The 26,413-nt window shown below is 50.8% G+C and overlaps 1 protein-coding gene across 1 annotated transcript; it reads left to right on the plus strand.

Moving 5' to 3' along the window:
* GDF6 (growth differentiation factor 6) lies at window positions 1–26,384 on the plus strand. Its single transcript, XM_083749821.1, has 2 exons — window positions 1–445; window positions 22,291–26,384. The coding sequence occupies exons 1-2, from the start codon at window positions 103–105 to the stop codon at window positions 23,232–23,234; spliced, it is 1,287 nt and encodes a 428-aa protein (XP_083605947.1). The 5' UTR covers window positions 1–102; the 3' UTR covers window positions 23,235–26,384.
* The last annotated feature ends 29 nt before the right edge of the window (window positions 26,385–26,413 follow it).

A 26,413-nucleotide genomic window follows, 5' to 3' on the forward strand; every position in this document is an offset into this window, starting at 1 on the left:
GGCCAGAGGGAGCTGCGCCGGGCTGGGCTGTGCGCGCTGCGCGAGGGACTCGCCTGGGCGGAGCGGGCGCGCGCTTGGCTCCGGGGCCGCCGCTCGCTCGCTATGAATGCGGCCCGGGCTCTGCTCTCCGCCGTGTTCCTCGCCTGCTTCTTCTGGGGGGATCTGCCCTGTTGCCAGCAGGCCACCATCCCCGCCGACGACGCGCCCAGCGAGCCTCTCCGGGAGTCCCACCAGGGCATGCGGAGCCCACAGGACGGCCAAGCCGCCGCCGCCGCCCGGAAGGGACCGTCCGCCTGGGCCCCGCCGCCGCGAGTAGAGCCCCACGAGTACATGCTCTCCCTCTACCGGACCTACTCCATCGCAGAGAAGCTGGGCATCAACGCCACCTTCTTCCAGTCCTCCAAAGCCGCCAACACCATCACCAGCTTCGTGGACAGGGGGCGAGGTAAGCCGACGGGGCGCAGCCGACGGGCAGCTTCTTCGGGAGGGTTCCCCGGGCCCGATCCACCTTCTGACACTTCCCCGGGCCCGATCCACCTTCTGACCCTTCCCCGAGCCCCATCCACCTTCTGACACTTTCCCGGGCCCGATCCACCGTCTCCTCCTCCCTCCCCCCCCCGAAATATCTCTTCTCCCCGCACCATCTTCTCTCCTTACAGCCTGCAGCCCCTCCGTTCCCTCCTCCCAAAACGGGCACCGATCCGACCGCACTCCCCCGGCTTCTCCGTCATTCCTTCAAGCTCTCGAATCCCTCTCAGCTCCTGTGCATAGCTGTCAACTTTCCCCTTTTTTTTAAAGGGAAATCCCCTTATTCCGAATAGGATTCCTCGCAAGAAAAGGGAAAAGTTGACAGCTGTGCTCCGCCACCAGCATCCTTCTGGAGTTCAGTTTGAATAGGAGGTCCCACACGCGTTTCGATGTGAACACACACACTCCGGAACACTTGCACTGGAGTAGCACGTGCCTTGCTTGGATGGGGGACCCCCTCCGCCTTTCTGCGCGCTTCGTGGGGCGTCTGCCCCTTCGACTCTGGTGGGTCCCTCCAAAGAGTCCAAGGCGCACAAGAGGCTGGGGCGCCCCTTTGAGAAAGCGGCGTCTGGTGGTCTCCACCGGGGGATCGCCGTTGGGTTGGGGACAAACGCTCGCGTTTGGTTTCTCCGTTGCGCCGGCGTCTCAGAAATAAACAGGGAAAGGAGAGCTCTGTTTCTGGAGCAAGTTTTCTCCCTTCTCTCTGCTGTCTTGCCTCTGCCAAACTTGATCCAACCTTAAAGCGCCCGGACTTCGACGGAAGCGCCTCTCTCATCTGCCAGAAATGTTTCGCAGGCTTTTTCCCCCATCGGGATGAGCTGCAGTTCTGGGTCGCGTTTTTTTTTCGGTGCTCTGTTAGGAAGCCGTTTCTACGGGAATTATTCTGTTCGGTGGATTAAAAGCGCAGCGGAATCCGGAGTAATCCGAAGGCGGGTGGGGATGTGTCTGTGTGTTCGCGGCCCCCGGTTTCCTTGTGGAAATCCAGAGCCAGGGGAGGGGGGGGGGTTATCCTCCCACCGGGCCCGATTTTGTATGAAACAAATTAAGGAGCGGGGGGAATTGTTCTTTTTCGGTCAGTTTCCAATAAAACTTTGCGAGGATCAGCGCTTGTTCGGTTCTAACAGCCAGGAAGGCGCGCCTCAGCTCCCACAGAATCAGAATCATTTAGCCACAATGAATATTAAAACCGGTGCAAAATAAAAAGGACCTTCAACCCCATTTGGCACGCGGTTACTGCTGAGTAAATCCCACCGGGTTGAATAGGGCTCCCTCCCTAATGCATGGCAGCCTCCGTGGGAATCCGCCGCCCCATACACATACCTCGTATCTTTTCCACAAAAACCCGCCATCTCCACTTTAAAAAAACCCACAAAAACCTAAACAAACAAATCTGGGTACAATCGCAGCATCTTCAGGTCGAGCTAGATCTCGGGATCTCCTAAAGATCGCTTCACCACCCACCCACATCCTTGTAGGTGATGCGCTTCTCTAAGCCTTTAAGCTTTCCGAAATCTCTGAGGATCCTTCTGGGGATCATAAATGATCCATAAATATGACTGTAAATTCGGTCATTCCCACATTCTTCCCTCCTTCTCTCACGCCCCCCCCCCCCCATTTAGCACGCTCTTTCCCCAAAGTCAGGTCTCGACCCACATCCTTGTTCAGGTCTCCCTGCCTGCCTCGTCCGGGCCCTTTGCGCGCAGCGGCTGCCCTCCTAACCGAGCCAGGGGCGGGTTCTTGAGCCTTGGAGGGAGCAAACATCAAAACCGCCGGCTGCAAATGGTAGCTGATTCCCTCCCGCTAAAAAAAGAGCAAAATAGAAGGAATGAACTAAAAGCTTGCGCTTCGTTTCAAAAGATCAGAGTAGCTCCCCTGTCCTTTAAAGGTCTCTGCCCCAAGGAGATGGGGACGCCAGCAATTAATGAGGGGGGGGCTTGAAACACCCCCTCAACCCACATAACAACCCCGAGACCGACTAATGAGGCATGGACACTTTCCAGGCATTGTTCAGCGTTTTCCTATATGCTCCATGGCCATCTTTATCCTCCTGGAGTAAATTGTTTCTTCTGTTTTTGTTTTTTAAAACGTTATTTATTTTCCTACTGGGAGATTTTAACTTACAGTACTTTCCCCCCCTCCCCGGGGTTTAAACTGTTTACACCCCCCATTTTTCCTTTCTCTCTCCCCCACCCCCAAATCCCGGCTCCTTACCAGCCGTTGCTCCCTACCTTACAGGTATCTCGCAGCCTGTCTTCAGGTTTAAATCTATTGCCGCCTTATTGCTTCGAAGGGCAATCGGAAAGTGAATAGGAAGAGGCGATTCCCTTCCATTCTCGCGGCAAGACCGCAAGCTTAACATGAGTCAGAGATTCGTAAGGTAGCTTTCACTGGGGAAGGGGAGCCCAGGAGATTACTCTCATCTGCGGTTCACGGAAAGAGTTAACCGCGCTTCTACTTGCGCCTCTTCCTCCGCCGGCCCCCCCCCCCCCCCAGAACGAGAGATTGATGCTAGGCATATTTGAAACACTGTTCTCGGATGGGTTATCCGTTTGCTCGTTCGTTGAGAAGCAATCCTTCTAAAGGAGGCCTTAGCTGGCAGCCTCGGTTAAAAATAGCTGGTCGGTGGCACCTGAACGGCTTCTTAATTCTCCATTCTCGCTCGCCACCCCACCAAGAATGGGTTTCTAAGGAGAGGAGGGGAGAATAGGGTGCTATCTGATTTTAAAAGAGATTATCTCGCTTCTCAGCTAGGAAACGGGCCCCCACCTTTCCTTGATGTTTTTTATGTGGTTTGTTTCAAAAACCACAAGCAACTTGGGACACACCTCTCCAGTTTAAATCGCTGCCTTCTAAACAAAAGGGATAGGAAGGGGGACAGTTTGCAGGCTACAGAGGACCCTGAAAACGTGACTCCAAAGATGGATCTCACTTTGCCCTCCTGGGAGATTTTTCTCCGAGGGAAGGCGGGCGATGGTGGCAGAGCAAACGGGAGAGCAATTCCCCCAGGAGGAGCCATGGTTTGGTGAAGAGGCGGGGGTGAGGAGGAGGAGGAGGAGGAAAGTATTCGTCGTCGTCCCCACCGCCGTCCCCATTGATTTTGATTTGATGTGTCACAGGCTGTGACCTCGTGCTGGACCTTCTGAGGGTTGCTTAGCATCAAGCCCCTGATTGGAGTAGTTCAACTCAGTGATCTAATTGAGTGTTCATGTCATAACATATCAAAGATTGTCTAGTCTCCCATAATGAAGGCGGGCCAGCCAATGGCGCACCCTCGACGGGGAGGACTTCAAGAGAACTTCCGTTCCTCTGAAGTGGCAGGCGACCCCCGCTTGGGCTCCCCCCTTTTTCTTTTTCAAAGCCCACCTCCCTGTGGGCTCCCCGCTCCCCCCGTCCTCCGGTTAATTGCTGAGATGGGCTTATGCAGCAGCAGCAGGAGCAGCTCCGGAGCACTCCTCTCCAAAGATTTGCAGGACTCCTGCCCGACGCGCAGCTACAGACTTTCCATTTCCCTAACGCGGAATAATTCTCCTCCAAGCCCTCCCTTAAGGATCGCCGCGGTCTTGGCTCCCCTGGTCAATATCACTTTAAACGAAAAGGCAGTAGAGTGGCTGGAATGGCTTTATTTTTTATTTTTATAGAAATCGACGCTCCCACGAATCCCACCCACCTTTCTTCTTTCACTCTGCTGGAGACTAGGGTGATTTATTGTGGATCTGGCTAAAGAAACTGTTCTCTTTCTCCCAAGTCATTATAAGTAACGCGGAGTGATGGGGTTCTTCTCTGCTTTCAGCTGAGCTTGGAGCGAAGAGAAGCGATCCTAAGTCTCGTCTCTCCTCCCAGCGCAGCGTCCCATGAGGGCCAGAGAGAGTCATAATACACACTCAGGAGTGCGCCCGAGCCATCCTTTCCACGGGGATAAATCCAGAGTGATTTCGGCTGCAAATCGATGGAACCTGCGTAGATCTAGGATGGCACGGTTAGGACTTCGCTGGTGGTTTTTAGAAGGGCGTTACTTAAAAAAAATAACACCCCGTAAAAAAAAAGAAACCCTCCTCCTTCCGTGCAGAACTTTCAGAATAGTTTATTAATCGGAGAGGGCTCCGCTGGCTCACATGCTTTATTATTTTTGTTGTTGCGTGTTAGGGGGGAAAGTGGGGGATAGTTAGCATTAACTCCTCCCCCCTTACCATAAAGCCCGATTACCCCCCCCTTTCACCACTCCTCCCAGTTATGGTCGCAAGATCAGACAGGACCTCGCTGTATGTAGGAAAATTACTGTTGGCGCATGAAGTAAACTCATTAAAACGCAGATGGTGCTTGGCTCGCTCGCTCCGCCGCCGCCGCCCTCCCTCTCCCCACGTTCAGAAACCCCACAATAAAGCAGAACAATTAGGATTGAGGGGTGAACCGCAAAGGCACTTCTTCTTCTTCTTCTTCTTCTTCTTCTTCTTCTTCTTCTTCTTCTTCTTCTTCTTTCCTTGAGAACTCTTTAGACATTCTTGGGCGGAAAAAATCCCATTTAGTTCTATGAGGGCTCAGAGCTCAGGCTCTGGGGTGAGAAATCGGCAGGCCTGCTTGAGAGCGAGTGATTGCTGTGATTTACTACCCGAGGAAGATGAAAGGCAGGTGAGGCTCAGGGGTTTGAAGAAGGGCTTGGGAATCCCAGGATTTGTGGAAGGCGAGGGAAGTGCAGGCAGGCAGTCTCTTAAACGCTTGGCATATTCTTGACCAGGGATATGCTAAAAACAAGCGGCAGGGCTGCAGGTTGGAAACAGTGGAAGCTTGCGGGTGTTGGGAATGCCCACTGACACGACGTCCATAAGGCATTTCTTTCCACGGAGTTCACACGTGCCTGGCGCATCAGAAATAAGGCTTGCTTGGAAGAAAGCAACCGCGACTGTGACTTTAGTTTCTCACGGCGCAGCCGAAGTCCGTGAGTTCCGTCGAACTGATTTCCTCGTAAGGCTGGAAAGCACGCTGCGTGGTTTCAAAAACAAGTAAACCTGCTCACGTGTGAATTGGCCAATGCGTGTGGATTAGCAGCAACAGTTTTGTAAGTGGCTACGCTCCCTGCGTCTCTGCTTTCTGCGCTTCGTTTCATTCTGACTTCGCTGTTGCTTCTTTCTAACGCACTCCTTCCACGTGTATGTATTCCTGTAACTGACGATAGCACGCTACACTCCGTGCATCTGGCCGAGTGCATCCTAGCTCGCGGAAGCTTATGCCACTTCAATACATATCTGTATTTGTATTCAAGGCGCTGTCTTGATTACAGTCGTGAATCTCCGTTTTGGAGCACGGTTCTCTCTGCCTCGCTGAGTTTGCCTTGGATGAGAGTCTTAAGGATTCACACGGGCTGCAGGGCAGGTCCATCTGCCGTGGGCACCTCCGCGTGTCTGGGATCGGGATGCCAGGCCGGGGACAGGAAGATCCGCAGGTTTCAGCAAAGGGACCGAGAGGGCTGAGCGTCGCAAGACCCTTTTCATAAGCAGGACACTAAAAAAAACACCCCAGCTTCTTTGAGGCTCCCCTTCCGTTCCAAGGACGGTGTCCAATATTCGCCCTACTCAGAGTAGACCCATTGAAGTGAATAGATCTGACCAATTTAGGTTCCTTAATTCCAGGTCTTCTCTGGGTTGGATTTGGATACAACCCCTTGTGTACCACATGCAGACCCTGCACAAAGCAGAAGAGAAGTGGACCGCGTGTTTGACCATCTTTTACACCTGAGTATTTTATCCTCGGGGGTCACCAAGGTGGCGCCCCCATGTGCTGTTAGACTCCAACTCTCATGGCCCAATGGTGAGAGTCGCAGTCCAACAGCATCTGTAGGTCACCATCCGTGGTAACCCTGCTGTGAGGCCTCTTGTAGCCTCTCCCTCTGAATCGGAGGACACGCGTGTGAATGTTGGAGAACTGGGAAGGGAAATGGAGTTTGTTTTTTAAGGTTTAAGCAAACAGCAGCAGTGGGAGACTCCCTGCCTCTGCCCGTTTACCCGGAGGTAAGTCCCACTTGCCCCTCAGTAGGTGGACTGGGGCATCAAGCGTCACGTGTGAACACTGCCCACGTGCTGGCTTTACATTGCTGCTGGTGTGGAACTTGAGGAAGATGCTGGTTTTGAAGCCTTGAGGTGGGTGGGTGTATCTCTTTCTCTCGCGCGTGTGTTTCCAAATTAGTGGCGATATTTCCTGCAAAAAGAAGGAGAAGGCAGGCAAGCAGGCCGCAAAGCGCGGCTGTGCTGGAGCTGGGCATCTCCCTCCGTTCTTCGTAGACGCGTCTTTCATATCCCTCGGGGGGATTTGCGGGTAGGCGAGAGGGAAGGGAAGTTTTTCGAGGGGCGGGGAGGCCCGCAGTTCAAAAACAACCCCTGCGGGGTGGGAAGCAGGGCTGGTCTGCCACGGCTGAGGAATGCGGGTCCCTCTGGCAGCTCCTTTCGGGCTGCGTGTTGACGGAAAGCGGCGGGTTTCTAGGTGGGACCATCCGCCGGCCGGCCGGGGCGAGGGAAGCGCAATCCGGGCCGCGCCTTCGGGGCTGTGTTGTGGTTGGCGAAAGCCGAATGAAATACAAGCAGGGAAGTATTTTAATGGGGAAGAAGGGAATTCACCGCTTTTAATGATGGGGCGACCTTGTATTCGATTTGTTTGAGCCCCTTATAAAAAACAAAACAAAAACAACAAACCGCTAATGCAGACCAGACGGACGGAGCGACGGAGCCCCGCAGACGGTTCCAATCTGCGCTCCCTGGCCCAGCAAAGAGGTAGAAGACCCGGGATGAAGGGAGGGGAACTAGCCTGGGGGTCCTTCTCCCCCCGCCCCCCCCCCAGCAAGCCAGCACTAAACTGAGTTGGAGGCATATTGTCTGGACGCAGGAAACGCCTGGGATGAGGACAGTACAGTTGTGTCCCCCTCCTAAGCATGTTTACTCCGGAGTAATCCCTACTGAGTTCAGTGGTACTCCCAAGAAAGCGCCTAACTTTAAGATGCCGCCCTAGACAGACTTATTTCGGAAGAAGCCTCGCTGAACTCGGTAGGACGCTTTTTTCCCTTTCTTTGGGAAGGGAGCGCAAGCGAGCGGACACATCTGGTTAGGTGTAGGGGCGGGGAATTAAATAACTTGTTTGCAACGAATGTCTGCAGGGTTTAGAGGCGTTTGGCAGGCACCTCTGGTGAGATCGGGAGGGCTTGGATCCAAATTGCTCTGTGTTACTCTTTGACGGTATTGGTCTGGGATCACTCCAGGCCTGTTGTTCCGGGGAAGGAGATTTGTAAGTCTAAGCCCGAGGCAACCTGATTTTGTATTTCTTTTTTATTTTAAGGGGGAAGCGCGGTAGGGGATCGTACAGCCACGTGGCTCGTGGTACAGTACTTATTTATGTATCCAAAACTTTGCTTGCCTTTCGGATTCTGCTCTGGGGATTGAATCCACCACAGTACTGGGAAGCGGTGAGACGTAGAGGATAAGAGAGGCGAAAACGCAGCACTTTACGCAGGGAGGAGGTTGGTTTCTTCATTGTAACATCCGTCTGTCCAGTAGCATCGCAATAGCTGGCCTTGATTCGGATTGGCCTAGGACCTCAGTTTGGAAGATTTCTCGCTCCCGAGTTCTCATTATGATGTAAACTGGGTGTGTTCGTGGAAATGTCTTTCCACAAAGGAAGCGCAGGTGCTCCAAGGAAAACAGCCCCGCCCTAGGAGCCCTAGAGCTTGCTGGCGGGAGGGCACTATATCTCCTGCGTCTCCCTTGGGGATTTCGCTGGCACATAGGCTTGGGAACAGAATGCTGATCGTAGGAATTTCATAGAATCGCAGGGTTGAAAAGTACCCCCAGGGGTGATCTAGTCCAATCCCTTGCAATGGAGGAATCCCTGACAGAGGGCCATCCAACCTCTGTTAAAAAACTTCCCACGAAGGAGAGTCCATCGCCTTTCGAGTGGTAGTTTGATATTGCCGAGGTCTTTGGACTGTCGTAGCCTGCTGCTGTTTATGGAACCGGTTTTTATACATCAGAAACCACGGAAGAAGTTTGTTGTGGGAGGAAGCAGCAAGCCAACAAGCAAATATATACAGTATTATGATCACACGCCTTAATGTTTCAGTGGTTTTCATAATGCGCAATATAAATTAATAATAATTATAATATGGTCACCTGCATCGACGTTGAAGTGCCTTTCTATATTCTGTAAACCGCCCAGAAGCCTATTTTTTGGCATGAAGCGGTACGGTAGGGCATGAGACTCCTAATTTCGCGATGGTGGGTTGAAGACCCACATTGGACAAAAAGATTTCTGCATTGCAGGGGTTTGACTAGATAATCCTCGGGATCCCTTCCAACTCTGTGATAATGAAATAAATGTAATAACAACAATGCTGTTTCTTGCCTCAGCCTCAGACCTGTGCTGACTTACCTGGGAATAAGCCCCACTGCCATTAATAGAACTTCTGAGTATTATTTTTATTTTAAATTTGTACACCGCCTTTCATCCGAAGATCCCCCGGCAGTTCACAATAGGAAGAAAACCAAACAAGCATAAGCACGTGTGCGGGACTGCTGTGTCATATATCCCCATTCACTCTCAGATGAGCTTCCTGGGCTCAGCCAAGGGGAAGTGGCTGCTCAGACTGGCTGGAATAAGCGGAATTTATCCTATCTCTCCCTTCCTTCCTTAGCGGCCCTTGGAGACCCACATTTTACGCGTGCCGGCGATAGGTGTATATCCCTCCTGAAGGAGGTCAGGACGAGAAATGCTTGTTTGAGAATTCCTGGTCCAAAGCTTTAGCCACTTCCCTAGCTGTGGAAAGGCCGTGTACATTATTTTGTGCCAGACAGTTATAGCCCTCCAGATTTTGCTGGGCAACTCCCATCAGCCCAAGGATAGCCAGTAGTCGGGGAGGTGTGATCCAACACCCACACTTTCATTTTGGTGCCTTTACTAGGTTCCTCCCTCCTCCCCTTTAAGCCTTACAACAAGCCAGAGAGAGGAAGAAGAAATGATTAACTAGTCCACGTTTTGGGTCCAAGCACGGGGTTTGAACCCGGTTCTTTTCGCTCGAAGCCCAGCGCTGCATCCGAAGTTGGTGCGCTGCAGATGTCCTTGGACTCCAAGTCCCGTCAGCACCAAGGAGGACGGATGATAGGAGTTAAACAACATCCGGAAGGGACTGCAGTGGCTCCCTCTCTGGACCCATCTGGCTCCAGGAAAGATGCACTTGTTCGACCTTCCGCATCCCATTGGGGATTTCCTTAGGACGGCGAGGGGCTTCGAGGCAGACTTCACCGCGCTGCCTACCTCTCCGGGTTGCTGGTGATCCTGAGTTAGAACTCTAGCTTAGGTGGCTCCATGCAGGAGAGCAGGGAGGGCCCGTCTCTCTTTCCATCTCCAGGGCGAACCCGGGCACCTCTTCCTACCTATCGCCGCCACAACAGTATGTTTGTGTGTGTTGGGAAGGATGTGGAGAGAGAGAGAGAGAGAGAGAGGTAACAAAAGGGAAAGGGGAATTATTTCACGCGCTGCTGAATCTCCTTGGTCTGTTTGCTGGGTTCAAGGGGCCTGACTCTCTCACCATCTTGGGGAAACCAAAGCTGCTCCAGTCATCAGATGTGGAAGCTGAATAGACACAGCTATTCTCCCTCTCGGCCTTCCTAGCCATGGGAGTAGCCAGGATTTTTGTTTGGGGGGGGGGGGACTCAGAACCTCAGTTTTGTATTGACATTGACACCCCCCTTAGCTACGCCCATGTTATCAGCCGTCTTTTGTTGCGCATTAATGACGCTCTGCTCCTGATTCTATGGGGCGGCTGCACGGGATCCCCCTCTCAGTGCTATTTGCTCCTGCAAAAGTCTGAGGGGGGGGGTCATACTGCTTCATTTCCCACCAGTGCATTTCCTGCAACACTTCCTGCTGTAACATTTCACTCCAAAAGTCCACTTTTGTCTTGCTGTTGACGCGCCGCACCCCACTGCCCCGCCCCCGGACAGCAATAAGGTGGTAGCATTGCGGAAGCATGGCAGAAAAAACTTCTTTAGCTGCATTGCAGCTATTTGGGCTAGATGAACTGTTGGGTCCCTTCCAACTCTATGATTCTGTCTAATCAAGCAGAATAAACCCACCATTAAAGGAGGATTATTGAGCCAAGAACACGTTGCAGACAATAAAACAGCAGTTTGTGGGCCATCTCTCGTATTTTTACTCTCAACAGCTTTTTCAGGGTTGCAGTTCTTTACACTCTTGCCTGGGAGAAAGCCCCACTGAAAATAATGGGATTTACTTCTGAGTAAAGAGCGTGCACATCCAACGGAAGCTTGCAGTCTCATGTTCTGTTGCGTTTGGGAGCTAAAGGAGTGGCGGATGCTCTCGTCAGAAAACATATTATTTATTTTAGTCACTCGAGAAGTTTTCTTTTTAGTGACACGCAAGTTGACCCGTTTTATCTTGACAACCTTTCAGTTCGACAAAGTGCAACTTTGCTCGCCAGAAAGTTGCGGAGACTTTTTAAAGGCGTTCCCTGGGCTCAGCAATTGTAGGGATTTCTTCACGCAATTGAAGTGAAGCAGTGGAGAAGGAGGAGCGGGAGGAAGCCGCTGGATTTCCCTGAGGGATCGCCTCTCCCCACTCGACCACCTGGATCTGCAGAAGGGCCACTATTAGAGGCGCCACATAAAGGCTACTCAGACCACACTTGGAAGAAAGCGTGCTTTTGGTGTGGGAGCACCCAAACATTGGAACTCCCTGCCTGTTGACACCAGGCCGGCGCCTTCCCTCGGCACTTCCGGGTACCTGCTTCAAACATTTTCATTTAGGCAAGCCTACCAGGGCGCAATAAAGCGAGATGAGCGCCGCAACCCCACAGTCGGCCACGACTGGACCTAATGGTCAGGGGTCCCTTTACCTTTTTACCAGGGCGCAACACGTAGACGTGCTTTAATCTCCCCCCCCCCCGTTAATTTGAATTGTCATTAATGCTTTCAATTACGTTAAAATTGCTTTTATTGATTATTTTAATGTAAACCCCTTGAAGGTTTTACTAAAATCAAGCTCTGTATACATGTTATTAAAATTAAAAAATGAAGCCCTGCTAAATGGCTGGAAAGGAGACTGTTTATCTTTAAACGCAGTGTTATGCGCACTTACTAGGGAGCCAGTCCCATTATAGTCCAGGGAGTAAACAAATAGGTTCGAACTGGCTGTGGCCAGTTTCTCGTATGATCGTCCCCATTTAATACAATGGGAAAACAGTGCCAGTTGGACCTATCTAGCGCTGGGTGAGCCATTCATCTCCGTAAATGGTTGGACTCCAGCTTCCGCTTCCGGCAGCCTGCATGTCCAGTGGTCAGGGATGATGGTAGTCGCCATCCTTCAACATCTGGAAGGCCAGGTGTCTCGCTTCGCCAGGTAATGGCCTGCTGTCCTTCACTCGTGTGCAGTGCAGCGCCGTCCCAAGCCCAGAAGCCCAGGGAATTCCGTAGCAACGTTTGATCGCAGCAGCCTTGACTGCCACCTCGATCGTTTTAATCTGATTTTGTAAAGCGGTCTAAACTCCCAGCCTCTCCATCTTTCTCAACCGCGCATTGGTATTTGGCAAAACACTATACGGGTTGTATACATTGCTAAGTCCAATCAGAGTAGACACATTGATATTAATGAACCCAAGCTAGTCACGTCCATTAACTTCGATTTGTCTACTCCAAGAGTGAATGCAACCCTGTTGCGGGTTGTGGTTTGAAAAATCCCAATTCTGCGTTTCTTCCTTAATTTCTTCTTGTGGCATATATATTTTCGGTCGTGGAAGATTCGAGTGCTGAAACGGTCCGAAACGGGAATAGTTTGATTATACACACACCCCTTCGATTACACCTGGCTGGTTAACTGAGTTTAAATTCTGGTTTTCCACGAAGACACTGGCTTGCTGATTAGGCTGTTCGGGCTAAATCTATCAAGGCTTGAAGGATTACTTGGATTGATGTTCCCTAACAGCAGTCTATGCCAGCCTCCCCAACCTGTTGCATTGCACTCCAGTTCCCATCAGCCCCGGCCAGTACAGCAGATGGTCAGGAATGATGGGAGTTGTAGTTTAAGCGCATCCAGCAGAATCGGCGAATGCTGGTGTATTTAATGCAGTTAAGAGTGGGGCTCCTGTTGTATGACATGGCCTTGGTTGGACTACATATCCCATCATCCTTGTCTGTTGGTGTTCCTTTCAGCTGAGGCTGATGGGAATTGGAGCCCAACAACTACTGGAGAGTCCCCATTCCGGGTGTCAAGGCTTCACAGCAGCCTCCAACCTAGTTTGGGCAACCACTTGAAACATCCGGAGGGGCCACCAAGTTGGAGAAGGTGGAGACTTCGGTTAGGAGAGCGAGGCGCCCTCCCTTTTCGACGAGCGCTTTCCAAGACGGTTAAGTGACCGGAGCGCACCATTAATTAAAACCCGTCCTGGAGTAATATATATTATACAACTCTCCTTCGGGTGGAAAACAATGCCACCCAAGGCGAAAAGGCCCGTTTCGCTCTGCCTCAGACGGGCCGAGGCGCAAGACGAGGCTGTCACGGCTGTTACTGTGCAGGCTGCGGGTGTTTCTTGACCAGCCACCAGGAGGGTCCTCGACGGGGGCTTTCAGCCGCCAATGAAGAGCGGGGCTTCCATGGGCCTCCCAAACAGCTAGGGTGCTTTCCTCGCTCCTTGCGCTTCAGCCTAGCTTGGGGACAGACGGGAGGAACGGGGCAGTCGTCCGAATCTTCTGGTAAAGAGAAAAAGATAAAGCCTTGAGGACTAGCGCCTTGGCGTGCCATCTCCAGGGAATACTGGTGGCTTGCACGAATCTCGGCGAAAAGACGAGGGGGGCGGAGAGACGAGCCGCTTCACACCAGATGCATCTCAGTGCACGCCTTTCGATTTTGTTTTATTTTCTTTTTAAAGAAAAACCTCCTTTCGAGGGCGAGAAATCACCTGACACGCCAAGGAGGAGGCGGTGAGGCAGGAGGGAATCGGGGAGGGGCAACCGGAACGGAAAGAGGTAGCAAGCTTAAAATGTTTAACCTGATTTAATTGTAGGGCTTCTAACCATGCAGCCAGAAGTCTGCTTACTCACAAAGAAGTCCCACGAGGCTTCCTCGACGACTGCAGCTCAAAGACAGCAGCCTCGCGGGCCAATGCTGCCCGCCCATATCTCCACTAGTAAAAGGAGGCGCCGTTTTTGTTAGACTGAGAATCCAGGGAGCTATCTAGAATTACCCCGAGGGACTTTTTCCTAGGAAGGGTCAAGATCCTCCGGGAGCTAGAAATTTGCCCCAAGCTGCTCACCTCATAGTGGTAGATTCCGGGAACTTTGATTGAAATGAATGATGCATAGAAAGAGCCCACTCAATTATAAGCCGCGCAACCCTATCCTAAGCACGTTCACTCAGAAGTAAGCCCAGCCAAAGACTACGTGACTTACTCTCTCGTAAAACTGCGGTCCTAGGATCCTGAAATCTACTGGCTGCAGTGGGATTTTCCTCTGATCAGAAGAGGTTAGGCTTACACGGTGTAGAAGCGCGTGTGTAGTCTTCTCTACAAACAAACGCGAAGGGAATTGGTTCAGAGCGTAAGTGCTTTGAAGCCGCAGCATCGCGTGTTTTTTTGGTTTTAAATCGTTTTTTGAAAGAGTACTTGGTTGAAACGCAGCAAGCGAGCTGACGGTCGCTTAGAATTCCGATCCCTTCCTGCTTAATTCCCAAAGGATGGCTCGCAGCTTTACATTCATTTCTTTGAAGCACGCTTACTTGGGAAGCAAGTTCTCTTGCAGCCGCCAAGCTATCTGAGCGCAGAAATGGTGGGCGCGATCCTACGCACGCTTAGGAAGGAGCCTTAGGCAGATGTAAAAAGCGCTGCTGAGTCTCTGAGAAACCTGGATAGGGATGGACAAGAAACTTTTTCTGGAATTGCTTCCGAGTAGATCTGCTGCAAATCCTCCCTCCCTTCAGACGACACGCCTTTATGAACCCAACAGAAGGAACTGCTGAACAAATTCGATGAGGTCTGGAGCGTCCAAAATAGTTGAACCCAGAGGGGGAAGGGATGCAGAGAGAGAATATAACTCGGACATCGTTGCCCAATGCAAGCGAGACTTTAGGAAAAATAAATTGCGCCGAGAATCCAATGCAAGCCCGTGTTCCGCCCTTCTCTCGGATTGTTGCATTCCTTGATCAGTCCTCACTCGGTTGTTTTGGGGTCCCCTTCTGGGCCCCTCCATCGCTCTCCTATATATATATATATATATATTTCTGCGAAGCGTTGGACTCGTTGACCCTGCTGAAAGCTCCTGTGTGCGGAGACGGTGCCGTTTGGGCTCCATAAATCAGCGGCACTCACAGCCTGAACATGTGGGAAAGAGAGGGAATAATGAAACAGGCTAAATAGGAATCCACCCAAGAAATCTCCTATGTTTCGGGCCGCCGCCCTTGAGTTACTTCCTTGCGTAAATCAAGCCGACTGAAATCAGTGGGACGTAATTCAGCCTGAAAACCCCCAAGGAATCAATGAGTCTGGATCCCGCCCCCCTCTTTTATTAGGGCGGACGGGGATCGTATTACAGGTCAGGACGGAGCTCTAGTTCCGTTTAGGAGTAACCGCAGCGAGCCGGGGAGAGGGCGGAGGGTTACCCCACCCTTTCCTGAAAGAAGCAACTTTTCCTTTCTAGAAACGCCCCCGTTTCCAGTTTAATTTAAGGCGCCGGAATCTCGGGGAGCTGAAGAGGCGCGACTCCGGCGTTTGCTGCAGCGCCGATCCTAAGCGGGGAAGAGAGAGACCCGTTCCCTTGGGTAGGGCTTTCTGCCTAGGTGAGTGAGTTGGTTTGCGGCTGCAACCTCAGATTAGCTGGTTTGGAAATTGCTGGGTAAGGATCGCATGGTTTTCACTTCAAAGCAGAGATTCCCTCGGTTGAGGGTTGGAGTGTGTGGACCCACATTTGTTCCTGAAGTTTCAAACACCTCTTCCTCTTTCTTCTTCCCCGTATCTGATTGTCAATAAACCAACAGGCAGAGAAGATTTTGCTCATTCTTCTTATTTTTTAAAAATCGTTCTTATGGCGCTTTGCAGCGCATCTTACATAAGTCTTGGCTCAAATGTGGATCCGTCCTGGGATAGCTCAGTTGGTAGAGCATGGGACTCAGTCTCAGGACTGTGGGTTCAAGCCTCACATTGGGTGAAATATTGGACTACGTGACCTTTGAAGTCCCAGCTCTGGTTCTATGAAAAGGGAACGGAACTGTGTTGGCTTGTTCGTCTCTGAAGCAACTCCTCCGCTATGCGCTTTGAAATGGCTACGTCGGTTCTGGCATTCGCTACGGCCGTGTTTATTTTTCTAAAATGTATTTATTTATCTTTTTAATTGCTTTCTGAACCCTTGATGTGCCTGAGGTGAGGTGTGGCCTTTGAAATCTTCTCTCACTTTAATGAAGCACTTTCTTGACCGTCCACTGAGGAAGGGATTAATTCGGATTGAGGGGTTACCAAACCAAGCCAGCCAGAAGTCAAAACGGCTAGTTTCCACAGAGGCTGAAACGAGACTTCTAACTAAACTGGAGGATGTGGGAGGACAGACCCCACCATCATTTGCATCTCATCGTGTGTATGTGAATATATATTAATTTTGGACTTTCCTTTTGCAGATTTGATGTGTTGGGTGTTGGGATTTTCTTTGGTTAGGCTTGAAATGATAGATAAATCCTGTCGCCTTGTTTTAATGGGAACAAACAACAGCAGAAAACAAAGGCCTTCGCGTCTGAATAAATCGAAACGCGCCTTGCCGTCTGGGTCCTAATTCTGTGCAAATTCCCTTGGACTTTTATGGCATTTATTCCCAAGAAAGCGACCCCATTTTTATTCTAGGGGTTTGCGGATTATCGACTAATTTAACCGGCCAATCGATAAACGCATTAGAAAATGGTGCGCCTGCAGCCCAGTTCCTCACCTCCGGTTAGTGCCAATTCAACAGAGGCGCCAAAGCGAATCTGGAGGGCGCTTGACTCGGAGGGAGCGTGTGTACGATTGTGCCCACCTTCCGGAGACTGGAAATTTGAATTCTTCTCCCTTGCTCCTGGGCCCTGGATTACTCCCACTTTCATTGATGGGGTTTAGGGAACGTTTGCTGAACTCAGTCAGTGGCCCCGGGGCTCTTCCCAATCCTCGTCTGAGCGGCTTTGCTACGGAGAGGGTTAACCCAAGTAAATCTCGGATTACAGCCAGATTCTCTGCTAGCATATAGCAGATAGGCGCAATCTCTCTCTCTCTCTCTCTCTCTCTCTCTCTTTCCCTCTCCTCGTATTTAAACCCCACAACAACCCTGTGAGGTAGGTGAAGGAAAAGGCAGATGCTTTATGCAGAGTCTGACCACTGGTCGAGGTAGCTCAATACCGTCTACACTGACTGGCAGCTGCTCTCCAGGGTTTCAGACAGGGAGTCTCTCCCAGCCCTACCTGGAATGATTGAACCTGGGACCTCCGAGCGCCAGCAGAGCGATTATTGCATCATCCCGGTATCCAGCAAGGCGATTATTACGTAATCGCCTTGATTCAACCGGCGGATTGCGTTTGTTATTAGCAACGATAAACTTCCCCTCACGCCCCCGCAAAGGCAGCTGAGCTTCCCTACCTCGTTTTGAAGTGAAGCTATGCTCATTAAGATCAAATGGCAGCGGGTGGAGGAGCGTGGCTATGATAAACTGAGATTAGAGTCTAAAGTGACCTAACCAGCCCCATTGCCCGGGAGGCAACACCACGCCGCTCCTTCTCCTGTCTGACGACTGCACCGACAACCATTTCCCTCCGCATCCACCATGCATCTGTCCCCAGACAGGGACAGGGGTCCCCAGATAGGGGTGGGAATATCTCTTGTCTTAAAAGCCTGGAGGGCAGGTAAACGGTGTTTCCGTGCGCTGCTTTGGTTCACCAGAAGCGGCTTTGTTATGCTGGCCACGTGATCCGGAAGCTGTACGCTGGCTCCCTCGGCCAATAAAGCGAGATGAGCATCGCAACTCCAGAGTCGGTCACAACTGGACCTAATGGTCAGGGGTTCCTTTACCTTTATCTTGCTACCACCGTCACACACAAGTCCCTTGAGGTTGGTATGTGAGCTGAGGGGAAAGCAGAAGTGGAGAGAGGTAGAGTGCTGTGTTAAGTGTGTGCGATTGTATGCCTACCTGTGTGAGTGCAACATGCGTGTTGGGTGTGGATGGATGAAGCAACACACCCACCCACCAGTACTGAACAAGAACAAATGAGTTCCAAGGTAGGGATGGAGAACCTGTGGTGCTCCAGGTGGTTGTTTTTTTGGACTCTTACCTGCCCCAGCCCAGCATGGCCACTGGTCGCAGATGATGCTGGAGGACCACCATCCCTGTCCTAAGCACTTTGCCTTGCTATCAAATCCACTCTTTACTAAGAGTCAAACTTGCAATTGTGTTTATTCGAAAGTAGTTCCCATTGAACATTTCCCCAAGCCAAGGGGACTTTCTAAGCATTCATCCCCACCTATTCTGCATATTCCTTCATGCCCCTGCTGGCATCTTCAACTCTATTCCCATTCCTCCTCCTGCCTCCTTTTTTGCAACCCCCTTTGCACTCCCATTTCCACCTTCACAAACTTTTCTCACCCTCCCTCTTTTCTCAGCACCCCCTTGCACACAGATCACCCCCATTTACCATGTCTTATTCTCTCTCCTATTGCATAGCCAGCCTTTGCACATATATACCATATTACTATTACTGTATCTTAAAAACCCCCCAATAAAAATACATACCACATTATCACCTTCACCCTCTTTTCCTTGCCTCCTCATTCCTCCATTTCTCAACTCTCCCTTACAGACAGACCCCTCCTTTTTCATGCTTCCTGCTCTTTCCAGCCCCCCACTTTGCACGTACACCCACAACCATGGTGATACATGTTACTGTAGCTTTAAGATGAATAGAATTGCATCAGCCTCCTTTTTCAGTTACAGAAGGTTCAGTGGATGGTATATGGGTGTTTGCAAAATATCTCTTCTAAATTTGTGACATATTGAACTTCATGGTTGTTGTTGTTGTTTAGTTGTTTAGTCGTGTCTGACTCTTCGTGACCCCATGGACCAGAGCACGCCAGGCACTCCTGTCTTCCACTGCCTCCCGCAGTTTGGTCAAACTCATGTTCGAAGCTTCGAGAACACTGTCCAACCATCTCATCCTCTGTCGTCTCCTTCTCCTTGTGCCCTCCATCTTTCCCAACACCAGGGTCTTTTCCAGGGAGTCTTCTCTTCTCATGAGGTGGCCAAAGTAGTGGAGCCTCAGCTTCACGATCTGTCCTTCCAGTGAGCACTCAGGGCTGATTTCCTTCAGAATGGATAGGTTTGATCTTCTTGCAGTCCTTGGGACTCTCAAGAGTCTCCTCCAGCACCATAATTCAAAAGCGTCAATTCTTCGGCGATCAGCCTTCTTTATGGTCCAGCTCTCACTTCATGGTATCAGGAGTGAAATACCTTGTGGGGCAGAGCTATGGAATATTTGAGGGCTCAGCACCCTCTGTTTCTCACATACTACACAGCTGAAGAATAGAAGAGAGGCAAGGTATTTGCAAGGTATTTATATCTATTTCTATCCAAACCCCACTCTCTCCCTGCCACCCTTTCAGTGGTGTAGTGTGGGTTGCTGGTGGCCAGAACAGGGCAAGTGTTGCACTGGTGGATTGGTCAACTGGGCATGGAGCCTATGAGGCACATGGCTGCCGGTGGTCGCGCGCCTTCTCAGCTTGACAGCTCCGCCTCCCAGCTTGGCCAGCCATGTGGGCATTGTGCCAAGCAGTGCTCCTCTCAGAATTTTGTGCTGGGGCCAAAAGGTTTGGGGTGAATAGCCTCCAGCAGAGGCTATTCTCCTGGGCATGTGCTTCATGCAAACAATTCTAAGTATGGACCCAAAATGTTCAAGTGTTTGTTCTCTTTGCTAAAAGTATCTTTTTCTTATGCTAAGTCTTCTGACCACTGAGCAATGCAGTGAGGTATACTTTCTTTCCAGTGTTGCAACACCAGACTTTTTGGCCACCAACAAGGCACACCTGGCCCAAGTACATTTGACCCTCTGGTCAAGGCTTGTGGTAATAGAATATGACTTAGTGTGAGCATCCAATAATTTTATGGATTTCTCAGGACTAAGATGATATGGATGACGACTTCCATCCAGAACGCTGCTACGATCCTCTCCCTTAGAATAATACAACTGAACACCACTGGCCTGAAACCGTGTCCAAGTTACTCAGTAGTAAGGGCCACTGAACTCGGTTGGACACACTGCTGAGTAAATATGCACCAGGCCAGGCATGTAAAGCTAGAATAGGTGAATATGCTTTGAATCTACGCTGCTGCAAATCTTTTTGTTATCCTACGTTAAGGGTGGGGAACCTCAGGTCTAGGGCCTCCCAGACCTCAGGAGCTAGGATACTCTCCAAGCTATGCCCATCGCTGGGACACCCTCCTTTCCCCAGGTCACGTCCCTAACTAATTGTATGGTGATCCCTCCTTCAGTGCTTTTTGCCTGATGGGAGTGTGTCCTTGAACTGTGGATCATGCCTTTTGCTTTCCTGGTTGTGGAAAAGAGACACAGAGAGGGTGCAGAAACCTCTGACCTGTAGGTTAGGGTGGAATGTAGCCCTCGCAAAGGAAAGAGCAAACTTTTTCAGCAGGGGGCTGGTCTACTGTCCCTCAGACCTTGTGGGGGGCTGGGCTATTTTTTTGGGGGGGGTGAACGAATTCCTATGCCCCACAAATAACCCAGAGATGCATTTTAAATAAAAGGACACCTTCTACTCATGTAAAAACATGCTGATTCCCGGACCATTCGTGGACCAGATTGAGAAGGCAATTGGGCCGCATCCGGCCCACGGGCCTTAGTTTGCCTACCTATGGGAAAGAGTCACCTCTGTAGCTCCTCCCACTTTTTGCCTCTAGCCCTGCCTACCACTGGGACGTGTTCCCCGAAGGCTGCCTATGAGGAAATGTGGCCCTTGGTCTGGAAAAGGTTCCCCTATTCCTCTGCTATGCAATCCCAAACAACGTGTCAGCTCCTGCCTATGGGTGAAATGCATAGCTCAAAGGAGCGCAGGAACCCTGAGCCAATTTTAGCTGGAAGGGTTATGGCACTCTCTTTTGGGGTGGGGGCGCCAATGTGAAATTGATTCTTCCTGTCACGGGCAAGTTGGAAGGTCTTGATTCCCATCCATCACCCTCCTGCGCCTCCCCTCCGCCCCACCCGTCTTCCCAAGACCTTTTAACCAAGTCCTTTAGCTTGTAAAAACACACTGATTAGGAATACTAGTAGTGACCTTCGCGATCAATAAATAACCGGGTCTCTTGCAAGCCCTTTCAGCCTCCCTTTCCCAGCTTGAGCTGCAGTGCAGAGCTCACGAGAGCAGGCTCTGTGTGGTGACACTTTTACTGTTGAAATATATACTGATTTTTATTAGCTCTTGGGGGAAACCCAGAGGCTGGGGGAATTTTTTTGTATTTGCTGGCCTGTAAACCTTTTTTATTGGAAAGCAGCTAAGGTGGGGGGGGGGGAGAGGTTTGAATCTGGTTTGCTTTTCACAGCCTACACTTTGTACACAATATGTGTCAAAAAAAAAGAAATCCAGGTTTGTCTCAGGGTGGATGTAATCCACGTGAGCACACATATAAGCAGGTTTTAGAAAAACAAAAGAAATGTGATTTTAAAATATACACAGTATAAAACAAAGGAAGAGGGCTTTGTGGTAGAGCATCTATTTTGCATGCAGAAGATCCCAGGTTCTTAAGAGAGCAAGGCAACAACAGAGAGCAGATCCCCAGCACTACAGATCTACTCTCAATACTCCTGGTTTTGTTTTAGGGGAACAGCAGGGGATCCACTAGCAGCTACTGCAGCCCACCCAGTCTCTCTGCCCTGGGGGATCCTGTTAGCCTGGACCTTTGAGAGAAAGATATGTAGGGACCTTCTACACAGCAATTGCAATAAATGCTCAGGCCAAGTTTTTCTGCAGCATCCACAGGACACTGTCCTCATCAAATACCTCCTGCATTCCCATCCTCCCTAATCCAGAGTAGACAATTTTTTCCATGGAAATGGTAAATTGGGATGAAGTGGGGAAATAATACAGGGCAGCATTTTGACGAGGATGGCAATATATGGATGTCGCAGAAAGCTTGTATCCACAAGCAGCAACCACAATAACTGGCCGTCAGGACTCACCAAAGCACTGTGATTCGAAATGCAAGGAAAGCCACTTAAGAGCTTCCCTAACACCTTGAAATGTCAAGAGGCAACAGAAATTGCCTTCCGAAAAAGTGGAGCTAGACCTCCTCTTTGGGCTATACAGATAAATGCCATCTACAGTTGCGTTAACTGATGCGCAGCCTATCTCAGTTGGTAGAGTGTGAGGCTCTTTAAGCTCTGGGTTGTGGGTTCAAGTCCCAGGTTGCATTGACTAGATGACCCTCTTGGTCCCTTCCAATTCTACAACTCCATGGTTTGAGTGGCAGTCCATTGCGTCGCCCTCCCACCACCCCCCCTTAGGAAAGAAGTCCCCTGGATTCCATTAGGGACCTGTAGGCGTCTTTTAGCAGCGTGCAGAGGAGCAAGTCCGCGCTCCCCTTTCTCTCTCGTGCCAAGCCAGGCTGCTGGAAGAGGTCAATTCTACCTGGGCAAGGGCCGCCTCCTCCCTACCCCGCGCACGTTCCCGCTTCAGAGGTGAAACTGACTGCAATTATGCGTTTTATCTTGCAGACGATCTTTCGCCCAGCGCTTTAAGGAGACAGAAGTATTTGTTTGATGTATCGACTCTCTCCGACAAAGAGGAGCTGGTGGGAGCGGAGCTGCGGCTCTTTCGCAAAGCCGCTGGCGATCATTCCTCCAAGGCGCAGACAGGCCTGGCCCATGTGCAGGTCTCGCCCTGCCTGTCGGGCCGCCTCCTGGACTCCAGGACTTGGAGCCTGCACGAGGCGGCGTCGGCCCAGGCCGGGGGCGGCTGGGTGGTGTTTGATGTGTGGCAGGCGCTGCAGCCTCACCAGCCCTGGAAAAAGCAGCAGCCGCCGCCGCAGCAACTGTGCCTTGAGGTGCGCGCCGTCGCGGGGACTCGAACTCATGCCCAGCAGCCCCTGCTGGACCTGCGCGATCTGGGTCTGGGGCGAGGCGCTCGGGCGCAGCAGGAGAAGGCTCTGCTGGTGGTTTTCACCAAGTCCCGTCGGAAGAACCTCTTCTCCGAGCTGCGCCACGAAAGGGGAGCCCAGCAGCAGAGCGCGCACGCGCCTCCCCAGGAATCGACGGCCGCCGCGCAGTTGCGCTTGCAGAGCCGTCGGATGAGGCGCACGGCTTTCCACAACCGCCACGGCAAGCGGCACGGCAAGAAAGCGCGGCTGCGGTGCAGCAAAAAGGCCCTGCACGTGAACTTCAAGGAGCTGGGCTGGGACGACTGGATTATCGCCCCTCTAGAGTACGAGGCGTACCACTGCGAGGGCGTGTGCGACTTCCCGCTGCGCTCGCACCTGGAGCCCACGAACCACGCCATCATCCAGACCCTCATGAACTCCATGGACCCGGGCTCGACGCCGCCCAGCTGCTGCGTGCCCACCAAACTGACGCCCATCAGCATCCTGTACACGGACGCGGGCAACAACGTCGTCTACAAGCAGTACGAGGATATGGTCGTCGAGTCCTGCGGGTGCAGGTAGCGCCGCGCCTCTCTGTCTCCCCCTGGAGGGAAGAAAAAGAAGCACCAGGGAACTTGGGGAGAGAGAAGGAGAGAGAGCGCCAGCGCGCCCACGAGGAACTCGCTAGGGGTAGCCCTGCGCAGGGAGGAGAAAGCAAAAGAGGCGCTCGACGGGGCGGCCGCCGCTGCAGTTGCCGCCGCCTCGCGGGCCTGGGAAGCCCTCTGGAGTGGGATTGAGGAGCGCGCCTGCGCCCTGCTCAGCCCGTTCCCCCTAAGCGCTCCGTGCACTTGTCAAGGGGTAGCCACGTCGGGGCGGAGAGGCGAAGAGGCCTGCTAGAAATTGTGCCTGCTCCCACCCCTCCCTGCTGCCCATCAGCTTTCCAAGTTCAGGATTCCCTTTTGGTAGACGGAGCAGATGGCAGTTTAAGGAGCGAGGAAAGCCAGGCGCAAGAACAGCTCTCCTCTGGTTCGGAAAACACGGGGCAAAGGCTAGGAGGAGAGTGGGCGTCTTCCTGATGCTCTGTGGCTAGGAGTAGCTGGCCCCAGTCTGCTCCCCCGTATTTGATATTAGGAGGGGTATTGGTCAGGCAGAGTTTTTCCAGAAATGGGGGTCACTTTAGTTTGATCTCCTCTTACCTCCAAATCAGAGATGCTCAGAGTAGGGGGTGCAGGGAAGCAGAGGGGACCAGAAAGGGAATCCAGATCAGCAGTGTCTTGGAGATCAGTATTGTGATAAACGGTGATAGCTGCTTTCATGAGTGATGCTCATGGTGGCTGATATCTCCCCCATCCTAGGATACTCATGTCCCTCTTCCACTTTCCATCCTCCACAAGTAACTTAGCACATGCTTACAAACTGCCTGGATGGTTTTGTTTTCCAGATTGTAGTTTTACCCAGGTGGGCAGATAGGAAAGCACCTGTCTCAGAGACACTTCCTGTCGAGAGATCAGCAGGCAAATCATTGCAGGGGGTTGGACTAGATGATCCACTGGGTCCCTTCTAGCTCTACAATTCTATGAAAGCAGGAGGCTGAGGTCTAGGGGATTGCCGTGGGGAAAGGGGCCGTGGGAACAAAATGCCAAATACTCCTGTGAAGTGTCAGATTGTATTCTTTGCGTTGTCTGAAGATATAGGCTTTCTTTTAAGAGGAGAAATGGGAACGAGCCACTGCAGAACAGAGCTGGCTTGATGTTCCTCCAGAAACATCAGGAAGTATTCTTCTTTCTGTAGCTTTGCAGGATTAGCCGGCTGAAACAGCCTTCGACACCCCTCCCCCCCCCAAAGTGCAATGCCAAACTGTAATTACCAGTGAGGTTGGGCTTTAGATCCTAGTAATGAAAAGCTGTGAAAGGAGTTTAAAGAAAGCACACACAAGATGGGGCCCCCATTTTTTAAAAGAAGATGGGTTTGGAAACGCCTTTTAGTTCCAAGGTAAGTTTCGCCAGGTAGCTGAATTAAGTTCCAGGAGAAGGCAGGCGCCTTGCAGGAAGCTACAGCAGTATTACACAGTTGCGCAAAGTGATGCCGAGAGCAAGCGCGTCGCTATGAACATTTGCCTTCTTTCCCAGCCTTCCGCGAAGAATGGCGTGACGTACAAGATAATGCACTTCTGAGCATTTCTGAAGTCCATGGGGAGATTCCTTCTTCCGGTGAATTCTAGAGCGGTTAGACTATATCTTGACTTCACAGAGCTGCAAAATGGCCGGGGGTGGGGGGTGGGATGGGGGAGAGAAGTACAAGTGTAAAAAAAGTAAATAAGTAAATAAATAATATAATGATGCTAATAAAAGAAAGTCTCGGTCAGGAGCAATAATTGTTCTTTAATGCACACTTTGGTTTGGATGCACTGTTGTTCGTATTGAAGCTGTAAATACTTGTTTATTTAAACAGACTGCAAAGTGCAGAAATGGTGGCAAACAACATTCATTTCTCCCCCTCCCCCTAAATGTCCAAAACATGATATGCACTCAAATGTCTAATTTTTTTTTTGGTTAAAAAAAGTTTATATTTGAGCTGTACAGAGTTGAGCATTAATCCAATATTTCAGCTGTATGTCTGTAACATTATCATTCCCCTCCCCTTCTTGAAATGTTATTGCAAGAGTTAAAATTCCATGTTAATAATGGAGAGTTCTTTTTTTTCTGTTGTCTACCTCACTACATTGCAAGAGCACAATCCATCGGGAAGGTCTGCATGCCTTGCTGCGGAAGGCCTGTAGCTTAGTGGTAGAGCATCAGCTTTGCCTGCAGAAGTTTCCAGGTTTGATCCCCGGGCAGAGCTGGGAGAGACTTCCTGTCTGAAACCCTGGAAAGTTGCAGCCAGTCATTGCGAACAATACTGAACAAAATGGGCCATTGGTATTAATCAACTTCCTTTGTTCTCGCACTGTTACACAGTTCCTATTTCAGTGAAGCTGAAGAAGGAGAACTTCCTGCTGGGTTGTGCGCCAAATAATATGCAACTCTTAAGGCTGCGTACCCATGGCATTTTATTCAAGAACCAATGGAGACAGTGCTTCCCCCTCCCCATGTCGTCCGCACACAATTTAGATCTGTTGCATATTTTTTTGCCCCTGAAAAGCTCTTCTTGAGAAACTGACTTTGTTCTGGAAATAAAAGCTCATTGCGGATGGATTCTGCATTGCTGTGCAATGTGCTCATTTGCAAATAGATGGAAGCAGCTGTAGGCAGTCCCAGCAGTGGGTGTGGATATGTATCCCTACACCTGTTCGGTGATGCTATGGGTGGGCATATATAATCAAGTTTCCAGTCACCACTTCCTGCTTCGTTCAACTGGGGCATGTGCAGGGAAGAAAAGAAAAGAATAGGGGTTAGCCTAAACAAGGGGAGGGGTTTCAAATGTCTTATCAGGTAACCACACCCACCCTTGCGGATAGCAGGATCTAGAATCTACAGTAGTTTGAAAGTGACGTGTTGTGGACAAGAATGAACAGTTCCTGATTGAGAAAAAATATCACTTTTGTGCTACGAAGTGTGTACGGAGCCTAACACTCTTTAAGGTAAATTACCGGTAATATTCAGAACATTTTTACTGGATGGTACTTAAACCACAACTGTATTATTAAACTCTTTCCTCCCTGGAAGCCAGTTGCTTTTTCTGTTCTATTTTGATTAAATACCCATGCATTAAAAACCAAAAAAACCCAAATCATATCTGGATGTTGGCTACAATTCTTAAAA

The sequence above is a fragment of the Podarcis gaigeae genome (assembly GCF_964106915.1).
Source record: "Podarcis gaigeae genome assembly, chromosome: 7".
NCBI lineage: Eukaryota > Metazoa > Chordata > Lepidosauria > Squamata > Lacertidae > Podarcis > Podarcis gaigeae.

Coding starts and splice junctions, on each gene's coding strand:
- GDF6 (XM_083749821.1), top strand. CDS start 103: ATGAATGCGGCCCGGGCTCTGCTCTCCGCCGTGTTCCTCGCCTGCTTC. Junction 446..22,290: donor CTTCGTGGACAGGGGGCGAG/GTAAGCCGACGG, acceptor TTTATCTTGCAG/ACGATCTTTCGCCCAGCGCT.